The 22,766-nt window shown below is 45.9% G+C and overlaps 1 protein-coding gene across 1 annotated transcript in view; it reads left to right on the top strand.

Moving 5' to 3' along the window:
* rbfox3b (RNA binding fox-1 homolog 3b) overlaps positions 1 to 22,766 on the top strand; it is a gene marked incomplete at both ends in the record, with an annotated part of 274,642 nt that overhangs the window by 206,378 nt on the left and 45,498 nt on the right. The window contains one exon of the mRNA XM_083896472.1: positions 17,222 to 17,524. Coding sequence (XP_083752598.1) covers positions 17,222 to 17,524 — 303 coding nt within the window. The remainder of the gene's footprint in view (positions 1 to 17,221; positions 17,525 to 22,766) is intronic.

The following is a 22,766-nucleotide window of genomic DNA, read 5'->3' as shown; positions in this document are numbered from 1 at the left end:
AGCAGCTCACGAGATGCATTCAAGAAACCTTGTAAATTCCAGCACTCCACACTAGCTAAATGCTAGCTGAGTACTCAGCCTGTTGTGTTGTGAACCAGTCGACGTGTAAACAAAGGTGTTGTTTCATTTCTGCGTCTGTCCGTTATTGTCGTAATATTCACTTCAGATGATCTAAGTCACGTAATTTCTGAGGTTTTTCCAGTAAAAATGCAGAAGCTGCAGTGACGTCTTCATGATGTCCGTATTTTCTTCTCCTCCCTCAAACGTGACATCTTTGTTTGTGATAATTCAAGGTTTTTGTTGTTTTGGTGGAGTTTTTTTTTAATGTGCAAACTGAAAATGTGCAGATTTAAACCGACCTTTATTATTTATTATATTATTTCCTCCTCCGGAAAAGACACCGGGAGACGACATGAGACGTATAGAGACAGAGTGAGGGGTTAAAAAAAGAAGGAGAAGAACTTCACAGTTTGTTCTTCTCTGAATCCAAAGACAACAGATTTTCTATCTGTGTCAACAGACGTAGAAAAAATAACAAAAGAAGAAGAAAAAGAAAAGAAAAATCCCTCCAGGACTCCTGCTGAGAGAGAGCCTCCTTCTCTTCAGGTCGCTGCTGCTCTTCATCCTCTCCCTCCTCTCCCTCATCTTCATCCTCTCCCTCCTCTTCTTCATCCTCTCCCTCCTCTCCCTCATCTTCATCCTCTCCCTCCTCTTCTTCATCCTCTTCATCCTCTCCCTCCTCTCCCTCCTCTTCATCCTCTCCCTCCTCTCCCTCCTCTCCCTCCTCCTCATCCTCTCCCTCCTCTTCATCCTCTTCCTCCTCTCCCTCCTCCTCATCCTCTCCCTCCTCTCACTCCTCCTCATCCTCTCCCTCCTCTTCCTCCTCTCCCTCCTCTCCCTCCTCTTTCTCCTCTTCATCCTCTCCCTCCTCTTCCTCCTCTCCCTCCTCCTCCTCTCCCTCCTCTTCCTCCTCTTCCTCCTCTCCCTCCTCCTCCTCTTCATCCTCTCCCTCCTCTCCCTCTTATTCCTCCTCCCTCCTCCTCTTCCTCCTCCCCCTCCTCTTTCTCCTCTTCATCCTCTCTCTCCTCTCCCCCTCCTCCTCTCCCTCCTCTTCATCCTCCTCCTCTCCCTCCTCACCCTCGTCTTCATCCTCTCCCTCCTCTCCTTCCTCTCCCTCCTCCCTCCTCCTCTCCCTCCTCTTCCTCCTCTTCCTCCTCTTCATCCTCTCCCTCCTCTCACTCCTCCTCATCCTCTTCCTCCTCTTCCTCCTCCCCCTCCTCTTTCTCCTCTTCATCCTCTCTCTCCTCTTCCTCCTCTCCCTCCTCCTCCTCCTCCTCTCCCTCCTCTTCATCCTCCTCCTCTCCCTCCTCTCCCTCGTCTTCGTCCTCTCCCTCCTCTCCTTCCTCTCCCTCCTCCCTCCTCCTCTCCCTCCTCTTCCTCCTCTTCCTTTCCCTCCTCTCCCTCCTCTTCATCCTCTCCCTCCTCTCACTCCTCCTCATCCTCTCCCTCCTCTTCCTCCTCCCCCTCCTCTTTCTCCTCTTCATCCTCTCTCTCCTCTTCCTCCTCTCCCTCCTCCTCCTCCTCTCCCTCCTCTTCATCCTCCTCCTCTCCCTCCTCTCCCTCGTCTTCATCCTCTCCCTCCTCTCCTTCCTCTCCCTCCTCCCTCCTCCTCTCCCTCCTCTTCCTCCTCTTCCTTTCCATCCTCTCCCTCCTCTTTATCCTCTCCCTCCTCTTCCTCCTCTCCCTCCTCTTCATCCTCCTCCTCTTCCTCCTCTCCCTCCTCTCCCTCCTCTTCCTCCTCTCCCTCCTCCTCCTCTTCCTCCTCTCCCTGCTCTCCCTCCTCTCTTCCTCACTCACCTTTTTCTTTTTCTCTTTTTTCTTAAACATCACGCGATCAAATCAGCAGACGAGCGATTGTACAAGTTTTCTCAAGCTTCCCGAGAATCAGCGGCGTTTCATCACGGATAATCACGGTTAATAACCCTCCTCATTAAGGAGACGAGGACCACGGGTCATTAATATTGTTAATATCTTCTCCTCTTTCACTCGCTCTTGTACCTCCTTTCTCCTCCTCCCTGCGCGGGAAACAAAGGGACGACTTTAAAAAAAAGGGCTTAGCACGACAGTGATTAAGCGATCGGGGTAGATGGACTGTGATGAATCAACGTTATCTCTCAAATCTTAATAACTGGGAATTAGCCGCTGATTAGATGAGCTTTGGCTACAGCAGGGAGTCGTCGGCACATTCACTTCAAACAATCCCACCCATGGAAAAAGCTCATCGCTGCTCTGCTCACACTGCAGCGCAAGGACAGGAAACAGTGAAAGCAGGAGTCATGAGGGAGTGTGAGCGTTATTGTTCCGCCTGTTTCCTCTCAGGCCTCGCTGCTCGTACCCTCTTATTCTTCTTCTTCTTCATTATCGAGGGAAAACCAGGTCGTCACCAACTGGACTGGAAGACTGGATTTTAATATGGACATGGTTTTAAAAGTAAGGCCCAGGAAGTGGGAAGAAAGTAGCAGTTTAGCCACCAGGGGGAGACATATAGATTTATAACACGAGTAAACATTTTCCTGATCTCATTCGCTAGTTTCAGACATTAATTTCTCCACAATTAATTTATGGTTTAAAAAACTCACATTTTGCTCATGAAATCCCATGATATTTGTGGTCAGGAGGTAAAAAAAATGTTAGTAGTGAGGACCTCTGAAGATACCTGGACGAGGAGAGTACGCCTCTCGGTTTTCCCGTCTTTTCTAAAATGCTCATGGTGGGATGAGGAGGAGGAGGAGGTTGAGGATGAAGAGGAGGAGGTTGAGGAGGAGGAGGAGGTGTCGTGGGGAGCTTAGCGAGAACAAAAGAAAAAGTACAACGGAAACAAATCCAGTGAATAAAAGTTGGCATTTAGAAAATCAGCGTAGTGAAATGTCACTGGAGCTCCTGCTCTCTCCGGCTTTTTCACTGCACTGAGAAATGACCAGATGTTTCTAGAGGGTTCTTCATATCGTAACGTGTTCGTCCTTCTCCGCACCGTTCTTATGGAAACACTCTGTGATATTTGCGAATTGACGAATTGAAAGAGAAAGTCTTGAGCCTCTTCTCTTCGTTGGCGTGAAAATGATTGTGAGAGAAACAAACAACACGAGTCACAAGAGTACACTCTTAGAAATAAGGGTTCCAAAGGGGTTCTTCTACAAGGGCTGAGGTTCTACCTGGAACCATTTGCTTTCTGAAAAACCCTTTCCCGAATGAAAGGGTTTTTCAAGGGTTCTTGGTAACACTAATGGTTCCAGTGAGAACCATTTTGATCCAGAGAACCCTTTAAAACCCCTTTCCTGAATAAAGGGTTTTAAAAGGGTTCTTGGTGGAACCCTCCAAAAAGGGTTCTCCTGTGAGGACAAGCCGAAGAACCTTATATGGTTCTACTTAGCACTTTTATTCCTAAGAGTGTAGTGTTTAGTTTCCTCCACAAATGAGGTGGAAAAATTGGAACAAGGAGATGTGTGTGTTTGAAGTTCCAGTGGGAGGAGTCAGGGACGACATGATCGCGAAACGCTCGCTCATTTGCATATGTTTGACATGAGGGTCTCGGAATGACTTGAAATTTTATACAGTAAAAAAAAAAAGTCATTCCGAGATACTTTTTGTTTTCGAGAAGAAAGTCAGCTCACTGTCAAAGTGCATCAGGGCAAATGGATCATTTCCTGATTTTCAAAAATTCATGAAAATTATTCCTTAAGAGATTTGCAAATATTTTTTACGGATCCTTGTCCAGGGCGATGCCGACTATTACTGTGTAAAATGTCAAGTCATTCCGAGATACTTTTTGTTTTCATGAAGAAAGTCAGCTAACCGTCAAAGTGCATCATTTTACTGTGTTTAGTATGACGTATAGTATGACATTTTTGTCAAATTTTGGACCAGAAATGTTTTTTTCGTTTGGACGACATAGTATAGTATGACTCTTTTGTCAAATTTTGGATGACATAGTATAGTTTGATTTTGGACCAAAAAAAAAGTTTTTAAAAAATTAGCAAACTTTGGAAAAAAAAAATTATACAAAAATATTGTAAAATTCTGGACGACATAGTACAATATAACGTTTTGGTCAAATTTTGGACCATTTATATTTTTTTCAAAAATATCATAAAATTCTGGACGACATAGTACAATATAACGTTTTAGTCAAATTTCTGACAATTTTAAATTTTTTCAAAAATATTGTCAAATTCTGGACGACATAGTACAGTATAAAATTTTGGTCAAATTTTGGACCTTTTTTTTTTTTCTTTTAAATATTATAAAATTCTGGACGACATAGTACAATATAACGTTTTGGTAAAATTTTGGACCAATCTCGGGGTATTGCGATACCTTAATTGCCCCCCCCCGACATCCTCAGGGTCCGGTGGGAGGTGTCACGAGGGGTCGTAACGATCTCATTTGCATATGTTTGACATGAGGTGGATTTTACATTAGCATTTTTGCTTTGCACAGAAAAAAAATACAGGAAATATAAAACGATTTACTTTAAAAGGGTGAGTCAGCCAGTTGGAGTTTTTGCACCACCTACTGTTCATCTCAGGGAATTGCGATCCTTTTTTTTTTTTTACGACTGTTCCGTCTCATCCGTTTCATCCTCGGCGTCCGGTGGGAGGCGTCACGAGGGGTCACGACGAGCGCCGCAAACCCCCCCCCCCCGGTCTCATTTGCATATGTTCGCCGTTGTCACAGCGGTCATCGAATGTCACGTCCGGAACCCGTGAATGCTTAAGTGACGGCGGCCGCGTCCCCACGAGGAAACCCTGTTCTCCGGATCATAACCCCTCCGCGCGTGGGCGGAAGAAAGAGTGAATTAACATGACAATCAGCTGATTCTCTTTCTTCCCTCCATAATCCCCTGTGGGATTACGAGCGACTCATCTGTAATCTGGTGCGACGGCGCTGTTTGAAATGGAGCGGTGGGGGTTTTTACACCTGAATCACAGATCAGCCTCTGTTTCATTCAGACGACGACGACGACGACGATGATCGATAACAATCAGAAATATTGTCGTGTTTGGGAACGTGTCAATATCACAACTTTGGAGAAAACAAACACAACGAGAGGAAATTGAGATGGAAGTTTTTTCGACGGGGGAGGAAAAAAAAAAAAAAAGTTTTTCGACGAGGTCAAAGCGCCGCGCGCTAATAAACGGAAACACTTTCCCACAAGCTAATCCAAATTCTGACACCCAATCTGGAGTAATTAGTCCCAGATGTAAATATCTGTTATGCAACAAAAGAGGCAACAGCACTGAAACAGACAATTATCTCGTCTTACGGCGTCGGCGGAATGTTCCAAGTCTAACCATGTGTAACTGATGGCTTCTTCACGGGGAGCTCCAGGCTGATCGGGAACTCTTTGTGCCCGTCTTATTTATTTCTTTATTTATTTTCCCTTTTGCGGTTGCTGTTTTTTTTTTGTTTTGTTGTTTTTTTTTTTAACCAGAGCTGCCGAGACAGACAGGTTCATTACATGTCACAGGAGTTCAAAGTGATCGTCTGTCTGCTCTGTTTATTAAGTGGCGCCTGCTGCTGCTGCAGCAGCTGCGGCGGCGGCGGCGGCGGCGTCTTCGGGGCGTCTCTGAGGTGTAGTAACACTCGTCCAAGTCGTCGCTGCCGCCGCCGCCACCGCCGCCGCCGCGTCCCAGCTCGGGCCGGCGAGGCCTCCCGCCCCCTGAAATGTAATGAAGAAATCAGCGAGGGATTGAGGAAAATGAACTCCCTCTCTCTATCTCTGCGACACACCTCCACGTGAGCAAATAAACGCTCGCAATAAACGAGGAAAAGAATCGCGTTAGACGACGACAAAACATGAACGTGAAAACCGTTAAAACCTCGAGGAAAAAGGGGGCGAAATCTCTCTCCTCGGCCGATTTAAAAAAAACATAAAGGTGTGGATGAGGTGAGCTGTGAATCTGCTGCTCCACCTCTCTCTCTATTTCCCACAATGCTTTGCTGTAATTGGTTGACTGGGGGGGGGGAAGAGAAGAAGGGGATGGGGATGGGGGGGGGGGGAAGGGTTTAGCCGCTGCACCAAATATGTGCCTCATCATGAGAAACTCAGCTGTTGTGTTTTTCGTCGCCGTTGTTCACCGTCTCCGTCTCCGAGTGTTTTTTTTTCGACTTCACTTTCCTTCGCCGCGCGGCGTTAGCGCCCGTAATTAACGCGCGCGCCGCGGCCTCCGGTTAGCGCTAACGCTAACGCGGCGCGAGATCATGCGGTTCGCCTAATTAAAATGGACCCGACGAGACGAGGGCGGCCCCTTTATTTATGCGCCTTCAAGACAAAATGAACGCCAGTTGCCTGTGGACATCATCTCAGGCCGTCTTTTCTATCGCCTGTGTGTGTGTGTGTTTATATATATGTGTGTGTGTGTGCGTGTGTGTGTGTGTGTGCAGGGTTACAATTAAGCGAACACCAGCAGCAGCAGCAGCAGCAGAGCCGGAGAAAACAAACCCTAACTACTCACTGTTTCATTCGTGTTGCATCAACCCACTGCCACGCGTCTGCCACACTACACTTTCCGCCGCAAACTCGGCTCGTGCCGCCGCCGCCGCTGCTGCTGAGACGTCGTCAACGGCGGCGGCGGTGGCATCCCCGTCGCAGCGGGATTTGTCACAAGTCTGCCGCTGTCACTGTCAGACGGTCATTAAAACCAAATGAGCGTCGTCGTAGAGACGAGCACTCGGCGCCGGGCGGTGACACCGCAGCGGTTTTTAAGTCCCTGAAAAACGCTTAAAAAAACATGTTATGTCATTTGTTGGGTGTTTTTTTTTTTTTTTTTTTTTTTTTTTGGCAGTCCTGGAAAAACCTTCGCTCCACTCAGACTAAAACGTACAAATACAGAGTTAAAGTGAAGTTAAAGTTGTGTGAGGCCTGAAGTCTGAAGGTTGTTTCTCTGCTGCACCAAAGTCCAGAGAGAAAATCAGCATTTTTATGGAGGCGCCAAAGAATCCTGTGTGCCCGCGATGTAAAATGGCTGATTTCCTTAATTAGAGCTGCTACTAACCATCATTTTCATTGTCGATTATTTTCACGATTAATCGATTAATCGATTGGTCCATAAAATGTCAGAAAATGCTTAAAAAATGTCTTTAAAAAAGTGTTTTTCAAACCTGACGATGTTCTGCAACGAATCAGTTTTTTTAACGATTTCTTTGTATTATGGAGAAACAAAAACAGAAATCCTGTTTTAATCATGAAAAAAAGCTTCAAACTGATGAATCGATCCATCAAAATAGTTGACTAATTTGACCAGTTCTATTCTTAATTGACTTTGGTGCAGCAGAAAGTCGAGTCGAGCCTCTTCTTATGATTCTTTGTCGCCCAAAGAACCTTAGCGATAGCACATTTACAGAGTATTATTACTTCATTTCACTAAATCCCTGGTATTTTCCATGCAGTGCTTTATTAACAACAACAACAACAATAATAATAATAATAATAATAATCTCAAATCTCTTCGTGCTGTTTGGATAACGCAGAAAAACACAGATCTGTTCATGAATCGTTTGAATCGCTGAGCGTTAAAGAGAAAGGAGGAGCATGTGTGTGTGTGAGTGTTGTACAGTAGAGACGATGTAAAGCTGAAAAATGATCCAGTGAGCTGAAGCCATAAAACTGCCCACTCCATCACGCTGCCCCCACACATACCACAACCCCCCCCCCCCCCCCCCCCCCGCCTCCATCGTCGGGATTGATCAGCCCCCGTTTCCCCATTTGAGTGATTTCCCTCTGGATCTCAATGCGCCGCAATTAGTCGCCGTGCCGTATTTTTCTCCGCCGTCGCTCTTTGACCTCGGTGTCGCGCGAGTGTGAGTCAGAGCAGCACTCTGCAGATATGAGTTCCCCTCTAAACATGGCCTCTCAGCCCCGCCTCCTCTTGGCCTCTCAGCCCCGCCTCCTCTTGGCCTCTCAGCCCCGCCTCCTCTTGGCCTCTCGGCCTCGCCTCCTCTTGGCCTCTCAGCCCCGCCTCCTCTTTGCCTCTCGGCCCCGCCTCCTCTTGGCCTCTCAGCCCCGCCTCCTCTTGGCCTCTCGGCCTCGCCTCCTCTTTGCCTCTCAGCCTCGCCTCCTCTTGGCCTCTCGGCCCCGCCTCCTCTTGGCCGCTCAGCCTCGCCTCCTTTTGGCCTCTCGGCCCCGCCTCCTCTTGGCCTCTCGGCCTCGCCTCCTCTTGGCCTCTTGGCCCCGCCTTCTCTTTGGCCTCTCAGCCCCGCCTCCTCTTGGCCTCGGGGCCCCGCATCCTCTTGGCCTCTCGGCCTCGCCTCCTCTTGGCCTCTGGGCCCCGCCTCCTCTTGGCCTCTCGGCCCCGCCTCCCCTTTGGCCTCTCAGTCCCGCCTCCTCATGGCCTCTCGGCCCCACCTCCTCTTGGCCTCTCAGCCCCGCCTCCTATTGGCCTCTCGGCCCCACCTCCTCTTGGCCTCTCAGCCCCGCCTCCTATTGGCCTCTCGGCCTCGCCTCCTCTTGGCCTCTCTGCCCCGCCTCTTCTTTGGCCTCTCAGCCCCGCCTCCTCTTGGCCTCTCGGCCCCGCTTCCTCTTGGCCTCTCGGCCCCGCCTCCTCTTGGCCTCTCGGCCCCGCCTCCTCTTGGCCTCTCAGCCCCGCCTCCTCTTTGGCCTCTCTCTCTCCATCACGGATCCCTGGCGAGCGGCCAAAGACGTTTTAGCTGTAAGGAAAAGAGCCTCGACCGTTCTCCCGACCTCTTCCTCCTTCTCCTGACTGTAAAAAAACAACAACAACAACAACAAGAAAACAACCTCAGCTGCAGCAGTGATCTCCTTAAGTACGGGGTTTCCAATCCAATTTTACGCAAGGAGAGTGCTTAAGATTAGAGATAGTGTTTTTATTGTACTCCTCAGTAATAGGAGTGGAAGGGGGTGAACGCAGAGATAGCAGGGAAGGGAAGGACGAGGGATCGATAAAGGAAGCTCTCGTTGGCTGCCTTTATTCTCCGCCTCGGCGTCCGTGGAGACGAGGATCTCGCTGTTCCGCAGCGGTGGAACAGAGGCGCTGAAGTGATGCACTTTTCCAATAAACAGGTGCAGAAACGAACCTGATATCACACTTTAGACGCGTGGTAACGACGAAGAGAAGAAGGAAATCTGTGGCGCTCTCTCTGAGAGGCTTTTTCATTAGCGGATTATCTCCACGGCGGCGGCGGCGAGGAAAGGCCACGCGGTCGCTCTGGGACGACGCTGATTTGCATGCGGGCCTCCCTCTCTCTCTCCCTGCCTCCCTCCCTCCCTCCCTCTCTCTCTCCTCTCGCCGCAGTTCATCTGCAGTTGAATAACTCATTTGTCACATACATCAGACGGAGGCCAAGATCACACGAGCGCCGGCGTTACTTTGTGTTTCACTAATGAGGCCTTTACTCTGCACCTCTCTGCTCTCGCCCCTCGCTGCCCTTTCAAACAGCGACGCCGTGGCCTCGCCGTGGCGCTCAAACCCCCCCCCATCCACCATCCACCATCCCCACCCCCCCCGGTACCGAGCTGTCATCCTTGTTTTTTCCATCGTGTCCGTGCGTCCCTGCACGAGTGCGAGGACTCAGTCTTTGACCCGGGAACTCGCCGGCGAGTTAACGAGGTTTAGCGGAACGTGTCGCGACTAATGTGAGACTGTCGGATGAAACGAGACACTGGAAACTGAGTCACTCGCTTCATTTGTCATGTGTCAGATAATCCGTATGTTCACACACTGTCAAGTGAAGCCAACGTGGAAGTCTCAGAAACGTGTGTTCTCCTGAGTGGCCACCAGAGGGCAACTCCACTACAGTTTATAATATAAGTGCTGGGCACTAGGTTGACGCACGTCAACGCGACGACTGACCGGAAAAAGACGTCGTGTGTGTGTGACGTCATGTGTACGCGACGCGACACCGGAGTCCAGGCACCGTTTGCCACTTAGCTCCGTTAGCTGCATTAGCGCCTTTTAGCACCTACAGTGGAACTGGAGCGGTTTGTTTATTAAAGGAAACGAGCAGCGCTAACAAATAACGTTAGCGTACCTGTGTAACTGCGTATGTGTGCCTCTGTTCTTAAAGGTTAGCGTTACTTTAGAGACTCATTTTAACAATCCGGAGTCACGTAAACATGACGTCACGCGCGTCTTTTTCCTCTCAGACGTCGTGGAAACTTAGCGTTGACGCTGTTAACCGCCGCTATCGCGTTAACGCGCCCAGCACTAGTTTATATACTAGCTTAAGGCCTCCGTGTCGTCTTCAATGCAGCACGGTGTCCATTTTTTATAAATGATGAGTTATGGTGTGGTGATTTTTAGGGGCGTGGCTACGGTGCGATTTTGTCACGCATGACGTCCTAATGCTCCGCCCCTCGGTTCTAGCGTCTCCTGATTTGAAGAAATAATAATAACAATAATCTGTGCAAAAGTTGATGCTTGAACACTTTTTAACGTCACTAAAGTTTTCTGTGGGATTCACTGAAGTGAAGGTTAGATTTTCATTTTGTTGATTTTTAGAGCATGATTCTGTTCAGACAGTTGATCTGAGATTTGATGATTCTATTTGTGTTTCTTCACTGCGTCTCAGCACAGTTAAACCCCCGAGGAAGAACCGCTCCAAAGTCACTAACAGGATCTTAATAAACTCCTCAATAAATCGTTAAAAACCCTTAAAAAAAAAGAGCCTAAAAACGGGCTCATTTTCCCACATTATTGTCCCATATCTGCTGCAAACAGAGCTCTGGCACAGATAAGACGCTCAGCTGTGACAGCAGCGACAGATGAAAACCATCTCTGAGTCTGTGTTTGATGCTCAGTCACAAACTTCACCTTCTTCTTCTTCTTCTTCTCTGGACGTTTGAGGCTCGCTGAGCTGACCGTGTTCTCTCACGTTCTGCCGTCACAGCGGGAGGTGCAGCATCTTTACTGACTTTATTCATTTTGTCTTAGATAACTCGCGACCCCCCCCCCCCCCCCCCCCGCCACACACACACACACACACACACCTCCCCTCCCATTCTCTTTCAAAATGGCTGCTTAGAAGTTAGAAAATTGCCAACATCAAGCGCTCCCTTGAATTAGAACGCCCCGCGATGCAAGTGCGTTACATAATATAATGCCATGACTGGAGGGAGAGCAGAAGTAGAGCAGAGGGAGAGAGATTAAAAAAAGTTCTTGCATAAAAGAGAGAGAGAGGGAGGAGGAGGAGGAGCCTAAAAGAGAGAGAGAGATAAATAGAGGAGGTGAGATGAGTTCAGGTGAATCTCTGACACTGTGTTTATTTGTTTTGTAAAAAAAAAAAGTCAAAAAGGTGACATTAAAGCACCAGTGTGTGGGATTTAGCGGCCTCTAGGGGTGAAGCGGTTGCACTGCAGCCCAACACGGCCGACTTTAAATCGGACGATCCGAACCTTCGATCGCCACGTTTATCTTCTCACGTGAGACTTAAGACGCAGAAGATACGAGTTATTTAAAAAAATATACGCGCATTTACGATTTTAAACAACGGAATCTGCTCGTTGCGATTTCTTTTTAATGTTTTTATTTTATTTTTTTAAACTTTAGGTCTTCTTCAACAGTATGGCACCCGTTTTTATAAATGAGGAATTATGGGCGTGGCTATGATGTGATTGACATGATGTCCTAATGCTCCGCCCCTTGCTTTTTAACCACTTCTGCCCTCTTCTGATTTGAAATTAAGGAATAATAATAACAATAATAATAATAATATTATTAATACCAAGCCAGTTAACGTCTTGTTACACGTTTTAACTTCACTTGTGTTTTTTTGTGGGTCGTTTTTATTGTTTTGCTCTTGAATTTTATAGATTTTTCTCGAGAACTATAGATAAAAGTGACAAAAGGAAAGGAAAGAGCTTAAAGCAGCCGAAAGAGGACGGTTCAGGATGAAGTCAGGAATGTTATAAATAACTTTGCATTCCCGAGGGAAGGAAGTTTTATTGATAATAATGTTATAAATCAGTTATTGATCCTTGTTGTGAACTTCAGTAGAGATCATTTCCACGTTTCTTCTCTCTAAAAGACACAAAAACTGCGATTTCACTTTGAAAACGTTGTTCACGTCCGCTTAAGACGAGTGAAGGTCCTCAGTCACTCCTCCTCCTCCTCCTCTTCCTCCTCCTCCTCTTCCTCCTCCTCCTCCTCCTCCACTCTCTTCTCCTTTTTTTCATTTAGATAATGGAGCATTCTCCTAATTGGCAGAGCACGGTTTCTGCTGAGCTTTGTTTGCCAACACGTCAGAGTAGAAATATTTCCACTAACATTTACAGCACAGTGTTGCTCTCTCATTAAAACCGCAGCCTCCTCCTCCTCTTCCTCCTCCTCTTCCTCCTCGTCTTCCTCCTCCCTCCTCTTCCTCCTCGTGTCCAGATCGAGCGTTCTGTAGAAATCTGCCGAAAAAGAAAAGCACAGAAGAAGAAGAAGAAGAAGAGTAAAAAGGGAAAGAGAAACAAATAAAAGCCATTTATCTCCCGTCTCAGCAGCAGAAACTTCTCTATCTGTTTACAGTTATTGTTTTCTCCAATCATAAACTCTCACTTCTGGCTGCTGTTGTCGTCCTTTTCCCTCCTCTTTTTCTTTCTCTGAGTTATGCGTTTGAGGCTCATGATCTGTATCTTTAAATCTGATTGAGGGCATTTGCGGTGGGTGTTATTGGATTCCGGTGTTATTGTCTCACCTTTTTCCCTCTCTGTGTTTTTTTGAACGTCGGGATGGTTTTCCCTGCTGCAGCGACGCCGCCGATCCCAGCCCGGTTCTGCTCATTAGTCGGGATTTTCTCTTTTTCTCGGGGCTCGGGCGACAATAAGACACGCACTCGTGTAGTTTCGGCCATTACCGAGTTTAACAATGTGCAGCAGCCAGAAAAGTCCATTATTTCTGCAGCTCATCACGTGGAGCATCCACACGAGACAAAGGGTCTGTGGACGAGGGGCCATCTATCACTTAAGTCAGGAGACTTTAAGACCAGCGTGAGGAGATCAGTCAAACTGTGTTCTGACAGGAAGTGGAAGAGTTTTAATGGAGCTCCTCGTCCTCTTCCTCGTCCTCATAGTCCTCGTCGTCCTCGTTGTCCTCGTCGTCCTCGTCGTCCCCGTCGTCGTCTTTGTCTTCGTCTTCGCCCTCGTCGTCGTCGTCCTCGGCGTCCTCGTCATCCTCGTCGTCCTCGTCGTCCTCGTCGGCTTCGTCGTCCTCGTCGTCGTCGTCTTCGGCGTCGTCGTCCCCGTCGTCTTTGTCTTCGTCTTCGCCCTCTTCGTCGTCGTCTTCGTCGTCGTCGCCCTCGTCGTCCCCGTCCTTGTCGTCCTCGTCGTCTTTGTCGTCTTTGTCTTCGTCTTCGCCCTCGCCCTCGCCGTCGTCGCCCTCGTCGTCGCCGTCGTCGTCTTCGTCGTCGTCCTCATCCTCGTCGTTGTCGTCCTCGTCGTCCTCGTCGTTGTCCTCCTCGTCATCCTCCTCGTCGTCCTCGTCCTCGTCCTCCTCGTCGCCGTCCTCGTCGCCGTCCTCGTCGTCGTCCCCGTCGTCTTTGTCTTCGTCTTCGCCCTCTTCGTCGTCGTCTTCGTCGTCGTCGCCCTCGTCGTCCCCGTCCTTGTCGTCCTCGTCGTCTTTGTCGTCTTTGTCTTCGTCTTCGCCCTCGTCGTCGTCGCCGTCGTCGCCCTCGTCGTCGCCGTCGTCGTCTTCATCGTCGTCCTCGTCGTCGTCCTCGTCGTCCTCGTCGTCGTCCTCGTCGCCGTCCTCGTCGCCCGCCTCGTCCTCGTCCTCGTCCTCGTCCTCGTCCTCGTCGTCATCGTCCTCGTCGTCGTCCTCGTCGTCCTCGTCCTCCTCGTCACCGTCCTCGTCGTCGTCATCGTCCTCGTCGTCGTCCTCGTCGTCCTCGTCATCGTCGGTGTTCACTCACGTTCTCGGCTTCTCCTGATTTCATTTAGCTTTGTCCTACCACGGTTCTTCTTGCATGGACTCAGATCACAGGCGGCTGATGGATGGAGTCACGGCTGGAGCGGGAATTATATTCCATTCATCACCGTCTGTCTGTAAAAAACGCCAACAAAACCTTTAAAAACGGTGCTAATCAACGCGTCTTTGTGCTCAAACTCAACTGGTGAGAGGTTTTTGACCAGATTTTCCGACTACGGTCAAGTAAATGTCAATAATTAAAGTCATTTATTATGTTTCACTCTTCACACAGCTGTCTTCAGCTGTAAATAAATACAGGTTAAATGCATAAATCGTCTCTGAAACTCTGTCAAATATCATTCGCCCACCGATGATCTGTTAAATCCTGTTAAATATATTTGAATCTTTCCTTTATGACTTACTCATTCCTATTTAAATTGTTTTTTCGTCACTATATATAATCTATATATATCTGTATATCCACATGAAATAATGCACCTGCATCGCCCTCACACACTCATGGGGATCAGTGCTTCAGGCTGAAGTGTCCTCATATCCTTTTTGACTCAAATCAGATTGTTTTTTCTTCTTCTTCAGTCTGTGTGGAGACAGAAATCAGATCAACAATTCTGATTTTCAAATCAGGTTTGTGTCAGTTCTGTGTGCGGCCGCCGCTCGGATATATGACGAGTTTTTAGAGCGCAGTGCAGTCAGAGGGAAAAGAAAGTATTTTCTAGTTTCTGTGGTTTTTCAGCTTCTTAAATGTGAATATTTTCACGTTTCTGTCATTTTTTAGCTTCTGAAACTTGAATATTTTCGAGTTTCTCTCATTTTTCAGCTTCTTAAATGTGAATATTTTCATGTTTCTGTCATTTTTTAGCTTCTGAAACTTGAATATTTTCATGTTTCTGTCATTTTTCAGCTTCTGAAACTTGAATATTTTCATGTTTCTGTCATTTTTCAGCTTCTTAAATGTGAATATTTTCAAGTTTCTGTCATTTTTTAGTTTCTGAAACTTGAATATTTTCATGTTTCTGTCATTTTTCAGCTTCTTAAATGTGAATATTTTCATGTTTCTGTCATTTTTTAGCTTCTGAAACTTGAATATTTTCATGTTTCTGTCATTTTTCAGCTTCTGAAACTTGAATATTTTCATGTTTCTGTCATTTTTCAGCTTCTTAAATGTGAATATTTTCAAGTTTCTGTCATTTTTTAGCTTCTGAAACTTGAATATTTTCATGTTTCTGTCATTTTTCAGCTTCTTAAATGTGAATATTTTCATGTTTCTGTCATTTTTTAGCTTCTGAAACTTGAATATTTTCATGTTTCTGTCATTTTTTAAGCTTCTGAAACTTGAATATTTTCATGTTTCTGTCATTTTTCAGCTTCTTAAATGTGAATATTTTCACGTTTCTGTCATTTTTTAGCTTCTAAAACTTGAATATTTTCTAGTTTCTCTCATTTTTCAGCTTCTTAAATGTGAATATTTTCACGTTTCTGTCATTTTTTAGCTTCTTAAATGTGAATATTTTTTACTTTCTGTCATTTTTTAGCTTCTTAAACTTGAATATTTTCGTGTTTCTGTCATTTTTCAACTCCTTAAATGTGAATATCTTCCTAAACGTCTTACTTGTATGTGGTTCCATGGTCAGTCTTCATGTAAATCTCTATTTTGTAATGAATTCACACGTTCATGAAAGCACAGCTGAGGCTCCTGAGTTAATTACCGGCCCGGTGTTTTGCCTCCGTGAATCCTTGAGAGAATTCCAGCCGTGTTTGCAGCACGTCGCACATCTGTGCGCCGAGAAGGTTTCGTCTTCATCATCTTGGACGTTGATGAAATATGGCCGTCATTTTGCCGCCTGTATATCAAAGGCGACGGCGAGACAAAGGCGGCATCTGTGAGCGGGAGCAGGAGGCTCGCGGTGTTAAAAGCAGCCAAAGTGGAGCAGCTGCTGCTTTAACAGACCTGTCATTTAAATCAAGAGGCCTAATCAAAATTTTATCAATTAATTGATCTTTCCTTCTTTTCTCCGTGCTCTACAACATAAACTGTGTTCATTAGCGGTGATCAAGGGCTCCTCTAATCTCAGCTGAGACCTGATACCGCGGCCGTTTCCCGCCGGAAATTCTGTCGGTCCGCGGGAAAAAACTCTGCGCACATCTGCTCTTAGATTCTCTCTTTAAAAAAAAAACTAAAAAAAAACTTCTACTTAAATGTAGAACGCTGTAGTGTGCCATCTAGTGGTTGACGTGTGTTACTGCAAGGGTCAGAAAGAATTGGATTATTGAGGAAGCCTTGAGTCATCAGTTCAGGTGTGTCAATCAGGATTTGGGTCACGCCCCTTATTTCCAATGAAGGGAAAACTTACAGAGACATTTTAATATATATATATATATATATATATATGTGTGTGTGTGTATGTATGTATATATATATATATATGTGTGTGTGTGTATATATGTATGTATATATATATATATGTGTGTGTGTGTGTATGTATGTATGTATATATATATATGTGTGTGTGTATGTATATATGTATACATATATATATATATATATATGTATGTATGTATATATATGTGTGTATGTATGTTTATATGTATGTATGTATGTATATATATGTGTATGTATGTATATATATATATGTCTCTATATATGTATGTATGTATGTGTGTATATATATGTATGTGTGTGTATGTATGTTTATGTATATATGTGTGTATATATATATATATATATAGTTGGATTGGATTGGATATATATGTATATATGTATGTGTGTATATGTGTGTATGTATGTGTATGTATATATGTGTGTATATATATATATATATATATAGTTGGATTGGATTGGATATATATGTATGTATGTATGTATGTATGTATGTATATGTATATAATATATGTTTTGTATGTTGGATTGGATGGGATATATTATATCCTATCCAATCCAACTATATATATACATATATATATACATACATATATACATATATATGTGTATATATATACATATGTAAAGTAAACATCTTCCAATTAGTGATGAGACCATACAATACTTTATGGTCTTTGTAGTGGCTGGTTTTGGTTGGTTTTGGTTGGTTTTGTTGGATAAATGTGATGCAAATCAGTACAAATGTCCTGATTCTCTGGTGCGAATTAAACTGTGCGAGTGTGTGGATCCTCTGAAAGGCTCATGTTCACGATGAAGTGCGGGAGCGTGATGAGTGTGGACGATCAACACAATATCTCTGCCGTGGGAAAGTCGAACCCCTGGATCTGAACTCCTGTCTCGTGTCTTTCCCTCGCAGGGTAACCAAGAGGCCACCAACCCGCCGGAAGCGATGGCCCAGCCGTACACCCCCGCCCAGTACCCCCCTCCCCCACAGAACGGCATCCCCGCCGAGTTTGCGGCGCCGCACCCGCTCCCGACGCAGGACTACAGCGGGCAGAGCCGCGTCCCCGAGCACGCCATGACCCTCTACACGCCCACACAGACGCACAGCGAGCCGGCCGGCACTGACAACAGCACGCCCGCCATCACCGCCGCCACGACCGCACCGGTCAGTGTCCTCCATCACCTGCAAACACTGTTCTCAGCAGAGTGTCAGCAAGTAAAAAAACATTCATTTTCTCTTCTTTTACCCTCTCCCTTGTGCTTGTGTCATGTCAGTGTTGTCCCTGTGTGTCAATACCTAACAAATGTGTATTTAATACAGGGATACGAGGGTTTTAACCACTTCATAAAAGACTCACCTCGTAACATCCAACCCAGAGTTATGTCTGAGATGCTTAAACCCTTTAAGGTGCTCCTCAACCATTTGGTCGACCACACTTTAAGCAGTGTTGTTTTTGACAACCATCTTAGATTTAGTCTTAGTCTTAGTCTTTTGGACGAAAATGCTCATTAGTTTTAGTCACATTTTAGTCACTTCTATATGTGATAGTTTTAGTCCAGTTTTAGTCGACGAAAACGCAAAAGAGTTTTTAGTCTAGTTTTAGTCGAAAAACGAAGTTTAGTCTTTTAACAAATGTATTTAGGTCAATAAGTATTGGAGATTGTTGTTGTGCAGTGTCGCACATAAGTTGTGAAAATAGCAGCAGATCTATGAGTTCAACACACTGTGAGCTCGCAGATTGGCTATTATTACACACAAAGACATGACCACACCGTCACTGAATGCTAACATGGCTAAACACGCTGCTAAAGAAACACACACACACATAATGAATTGACGTTAGCGTAACAAAAGCTAACTCTAGCCGCTACTGCTAACAACTGTGTCCAGTTATTGTCATGTCCCTAAATAATCCATCTGTCTGTTGTTTGCTAACACGTTAGCATAAAGATCGCTAGCTTAAAATGCTAACGACTCCACTTACATAAGTGTCGGGTGAGAAGAAGTACAGACGCAGTTCAGTCCCTCTGTGGGATTCCTTATCCATCGGCATTCAACGGTGAACACACACGTCATCAAAGAGTCGCGTTTATCTCGTCACCGTCTCGTTGTCGTCGCGAAAAAAAGTGGCGTCAACGAAAATATTTCGTCATCGTCATCGTTGACGAAAACAACACTGACTCTAAGTCACGATATCGCATTGAAAAATGCAACAAGCTGAACTCACCGACACTCAATGAATTAACCAGGTTTATTATGAACAGACGTCTCAACTGTTTGGTAGAGGCCTGAATCTGAAACACTGTAGGGTTTCATTTAAAAATAAAGAAACACTGATTGTCGTTATTGCTATCATAAGTAAATAAATAAACAATATTATATTATATATATAATAAAATAATAAAACATGCAAATACATTTTTCCTTTGCTTTTGTCTTGGTGTGTACCTTGTACGGTTAAGAATAACTTTTACAACTTTATATCTCTATTAGATGACCTTAAACAGAGGTTTGTGTCAATTTGTAAACCGCTCACTCCCCTGCACCAAATCCCACAGAGAAAACCATAATTTTTTACGTCACGGCTTGTTAACGAGTCATGAGTTGTTGATCCGCTGCTGAATCATCAGTTCATCCAAACACGTTATTTCTTAAAACGTCTGTGTTTGAAAACCTTTGAAAACCTTGAAAACAAAAACAAAAAAAGCTAACAAAAAAAAGACGATTTTCTCTGTGGGATTTGGTGCGGGAGAGTGAGTGGCTGTCGTATCTTGATATAAAACAGGAAATATAGTATAATATAGTATATTTTATGAGGTGAGCCTTTCGTTTAGCGGCTAAAGTGATTTTTTTTCTGTGTTCCACTTCCTCACGCGTCAACAAACCTGAGCGGTTGCTGCTCGCTTCTTGTTTCCATCGTCATGACGAGTTGTGCTGGAGAAACATTTGACTATTCTTGAATATAATTTTATTTGATTAGTGCTTTTAGATTTTAGAAAACAGATAGAGAGACTTAATGAATCACTTTCCACATGCGTGACGTCATGTTTTCGTGCCGCGACACCGGAGTCCAGGCACCGTTTACCACTTAGCTCCATTAGCTCCTTTAGCGCCGTTAGCGCGACTACAGTTGAACTGGAGCGGTTTGTTTATTAAAGGAAAAGAGCAGCTCTAACAAATAACTAGCGTACTTGTGTAACTGCGTATGTGAGCCTCTGTTTTTAAACTTTAGCGTTACTTTAGAGACTCATTTTAACAATCGGGGAGTCACGTAAACACGACGTCACGCGTCATGGGAATGCGTCGTGCTTTAACGTGCGTTAACGTTGACGCCGTTAACCGCCGTTAACGTGCTCACGCGCCCAGCCTGACTTGTTTTTTTTCCTGGAAACTCAAGTTTTGCGATCCGCTCTCTCCCCTGCACCAAAGTCCAAACAGGAAAAAACAGCGTTTTCTTTAGCTTGCGTGGACACAGGAGCTGCCGTGTTTGCCAAGTTTGTGCCACTAAATACAAACAAAAGGCAAACGGCGACAGAGCAGACAACTTCCTGTGTGGCGTGACGTTAAAATCGCCGATTTTCTCCTCCGGACTTTGGTGCAGGAAGTGAGCAGGGAGTTTACAGGGAAAGCGACCGATGCTCTTAATATCACTGCAGTATAAGCTGCAGACAGGACAGTGAAAGGAAATCCACAGTTACTGTTCATTATCACAGAGTCTCCTCGTCGTGGGTCAGGACCTGACGTCGCTCAGTCAGCCTCGCTCGCTCGTATCACACCGAGCAGAAAGCAAAACTCACAGCAGGTCTCCACAGGAAGTGAGTCATGGATTATACAGTTCACTCTTGGGAAGTGATACTTATATATATATATACATATATGAAGTTCCTTGACCTGGAATTTACCTTCACAGGAGGCAGATGCAGATAAACCCGGGAACGACTTAAGAGAAATAAAGATACTGCTGCGAGAGAAAAGACATCAGCCTTTTCTGCTCGAGTGTGGAAACACCTGCTGTGTGTGTGTGTGTGTGTGTGTGTGTGTGTGTGTGTGTGTGTGTGTGTGTGTGTGTGTGGTGGGGAGCGGGGGGGGGGGGGGGTCACAGCGAGGCCGCGGTTCTCCTGACAGAGATCTGGGTCACTCATAATAAAGAAGTCTGTTAATAACTCTCCGCTGTCCCAGACTCACAATTATCACTCGGGTATACGAACATTCGCTGGCAGAAAAAAAAAAAAAAAGTGCTTATGTGACACTCGGCTCTGTTCCTGTCGTCCTGTTGTGTACGATTAGCGCTAACGCTAACGCTAACCACCGCCCGCCCCCCTCCCTCCCTCCCTCCCTCCCTCCCTCGGTGGAGATGGACGCCACCCTTACGGTAATGGCTGACACGCGATTGTGGAGAGACTTGGCAAAGAGGTTCATCCTCCTTCTTGTCCTCCTTCTTCTTCTTCTTCTTCTTCTTCTTCTTCTTCTTCTTCTTCTTCTTCCCCCCTGCGTCTCACACCGCTCACTACTCCTACACAACCCCCCCCCCCCCACCGTCTCTCTCGCTCTCTCCATTCCATATTTGATTTCATTTCATGCGTTCACCCGCTGTGAAGAAAGCCCAGAGATGGTGGCCGCCGCCGCCACCGCCGACGCCGCCGCGCAAAGATGAGAGCTCGTCTCGTCGTCTTCCCCCCTCTTTTTTTTTTCCGCTCCTCTCCGTCCCTGCAGCTCCATCCCTTCGTCCACACTCCTCTTCCCCACTTTCTTTTCCCCCTTTAGTCTTTCTTTCTTTCTTTCTTTCTTTCTTTCTGGGCGAGGACAGACAGACACACAGAGAGAGAGAGAGAGAGAGAGATGAGATTAGTGGGGTGTAAACAGAGAGTCTAATCCCCCGGGGGGCGCTGGTGTCGCCCCACTGCTGCGTGGAGCAGCTTTAATGACAGAGCCAGGGCCGTTTGCTCCGGGTGTCACAGACGGGCCTGGGTGCCTTTGATTAGGGCACCCTGCAGAAACACAGATTGAGGGAGCAGATCAGCTATACTCCACCATCACCCCCCCCATCACCACCGCCTCTCTTTTTTCCACTGCTGCTCTCAGCTCGTCGACGCTTTGCTGTGCACATCCTCTCAACTTAAAGACTTTAAGGAGAAGACAGTGAAACATATGGATTGTGTGTGAGTTCCTGCAGAGAGAGCAGAGCCCTGTGTGTTTTAATGAGGCGACTGCCTCTGTCTCTGCTGAGGGGGGGTGAAGGGAGGGGGGGGGGGGGGGGGTCGTCGTCCAGAGTCAGACCTCGGAGACCTCGCTCTGTTCCACGTTCAAACACCACGGCTTGAAAGAAAGTGACTTGTGGAAGAGGGAGAGAGAGAGAGGGAGAGAGAGAGAGAGGCAAACCCCCCAACTTTTCTACAAATCCTCAGAGATGGGGGGAGCTGAGGGGGGGGGTGGGGGGGTCTCGTTATCTGGCTCAGTTCAAATAGTCTGAGGTTTGGTAGAATTTGACGAGTCATCATCATTCTCTCTCTGTTCAGATAACACATTAAGGCAGCAGCAGTGTTAGGGCACCACTCTATTCCAGAATTTTTTTTTTTTTTTTCACGGCATGAAGACTTTTCCAAAGGGGATTCTGGGAAACTGTGATAACACACACACACACACACACACTGCAAAACATGAGTGAACGCATGCACACACACACACACACACACACACACCGAGACATCACCGCGGTGTCGCTTTCAGGACGTCCATTTTATCTGTGAGTGGGAGGAGCCAAAAACACACACACACACACACACATTCTTGTACTTGCTGCATACTGAGGGCCGGGTAAAAGTGCTGACAAAGTGAGGACCAGCATTCCCCACTTTATAAATCAACGCAATTACAAATATCTACTTCATGAATGACATCTATAAAGAACTACTGGGTGCAGTACCATGACATGTCTGCAGGTGGAGCCCCAGAGCAAAACGTGTCCGAAACAAAATGTCTACCAAATTGAGGAGCTCTGTTAAAAAACAGAGTATAACATGTTTACAACTTAAGGAAGTGATTTCAACGAAAACAAAGGTGAGGATCGGCTGAAATGTCCTCACTTTGTAAAAATGACCTCACTTTGTTGGTTAAAAACCCTCACTGGTCCTCAGTATGCTGCAAATACAAGAACTCACACACACAATTCAACAGTTGTGCCTTAATTGACGACACATCCAGATATTATTTGTCCAATTATTTTGTGTGTGTTTTCCATTAAAAGTCACACTTTTATTGATCAAAAGAGTTGCAAAATGAATAGAAAATATAGTCAAGACATTGACAAGATTAGAAATAATGATTTTTATCTTCTATTTCTAATCATCCAATAGCCTTCTAATGCCATTAGCAAACACACATTAGGAAATGGGCCGTTTGCAGCTTGAATAGTAGTTTACCACATTAACAATGTATAGAGTCTGATTCATTTAATGTC

Source organism: Microchirus variegatus (genome assembly GCF_963457635.1).
Source record: "Microchirus variegatus genome assembly, chromosome: 10".
NCBI lineage: Eukaryota > Metazoa > Chordata > Actinopteri > Pleuronectiformes > Soleidae > Microchirus > Microchirus variegatus.
The sequence above is the reverse complement of the archived record's forward strand: the minus strand, read 5'-3'. Positions and strand labels throughout refer to the sequence as shown.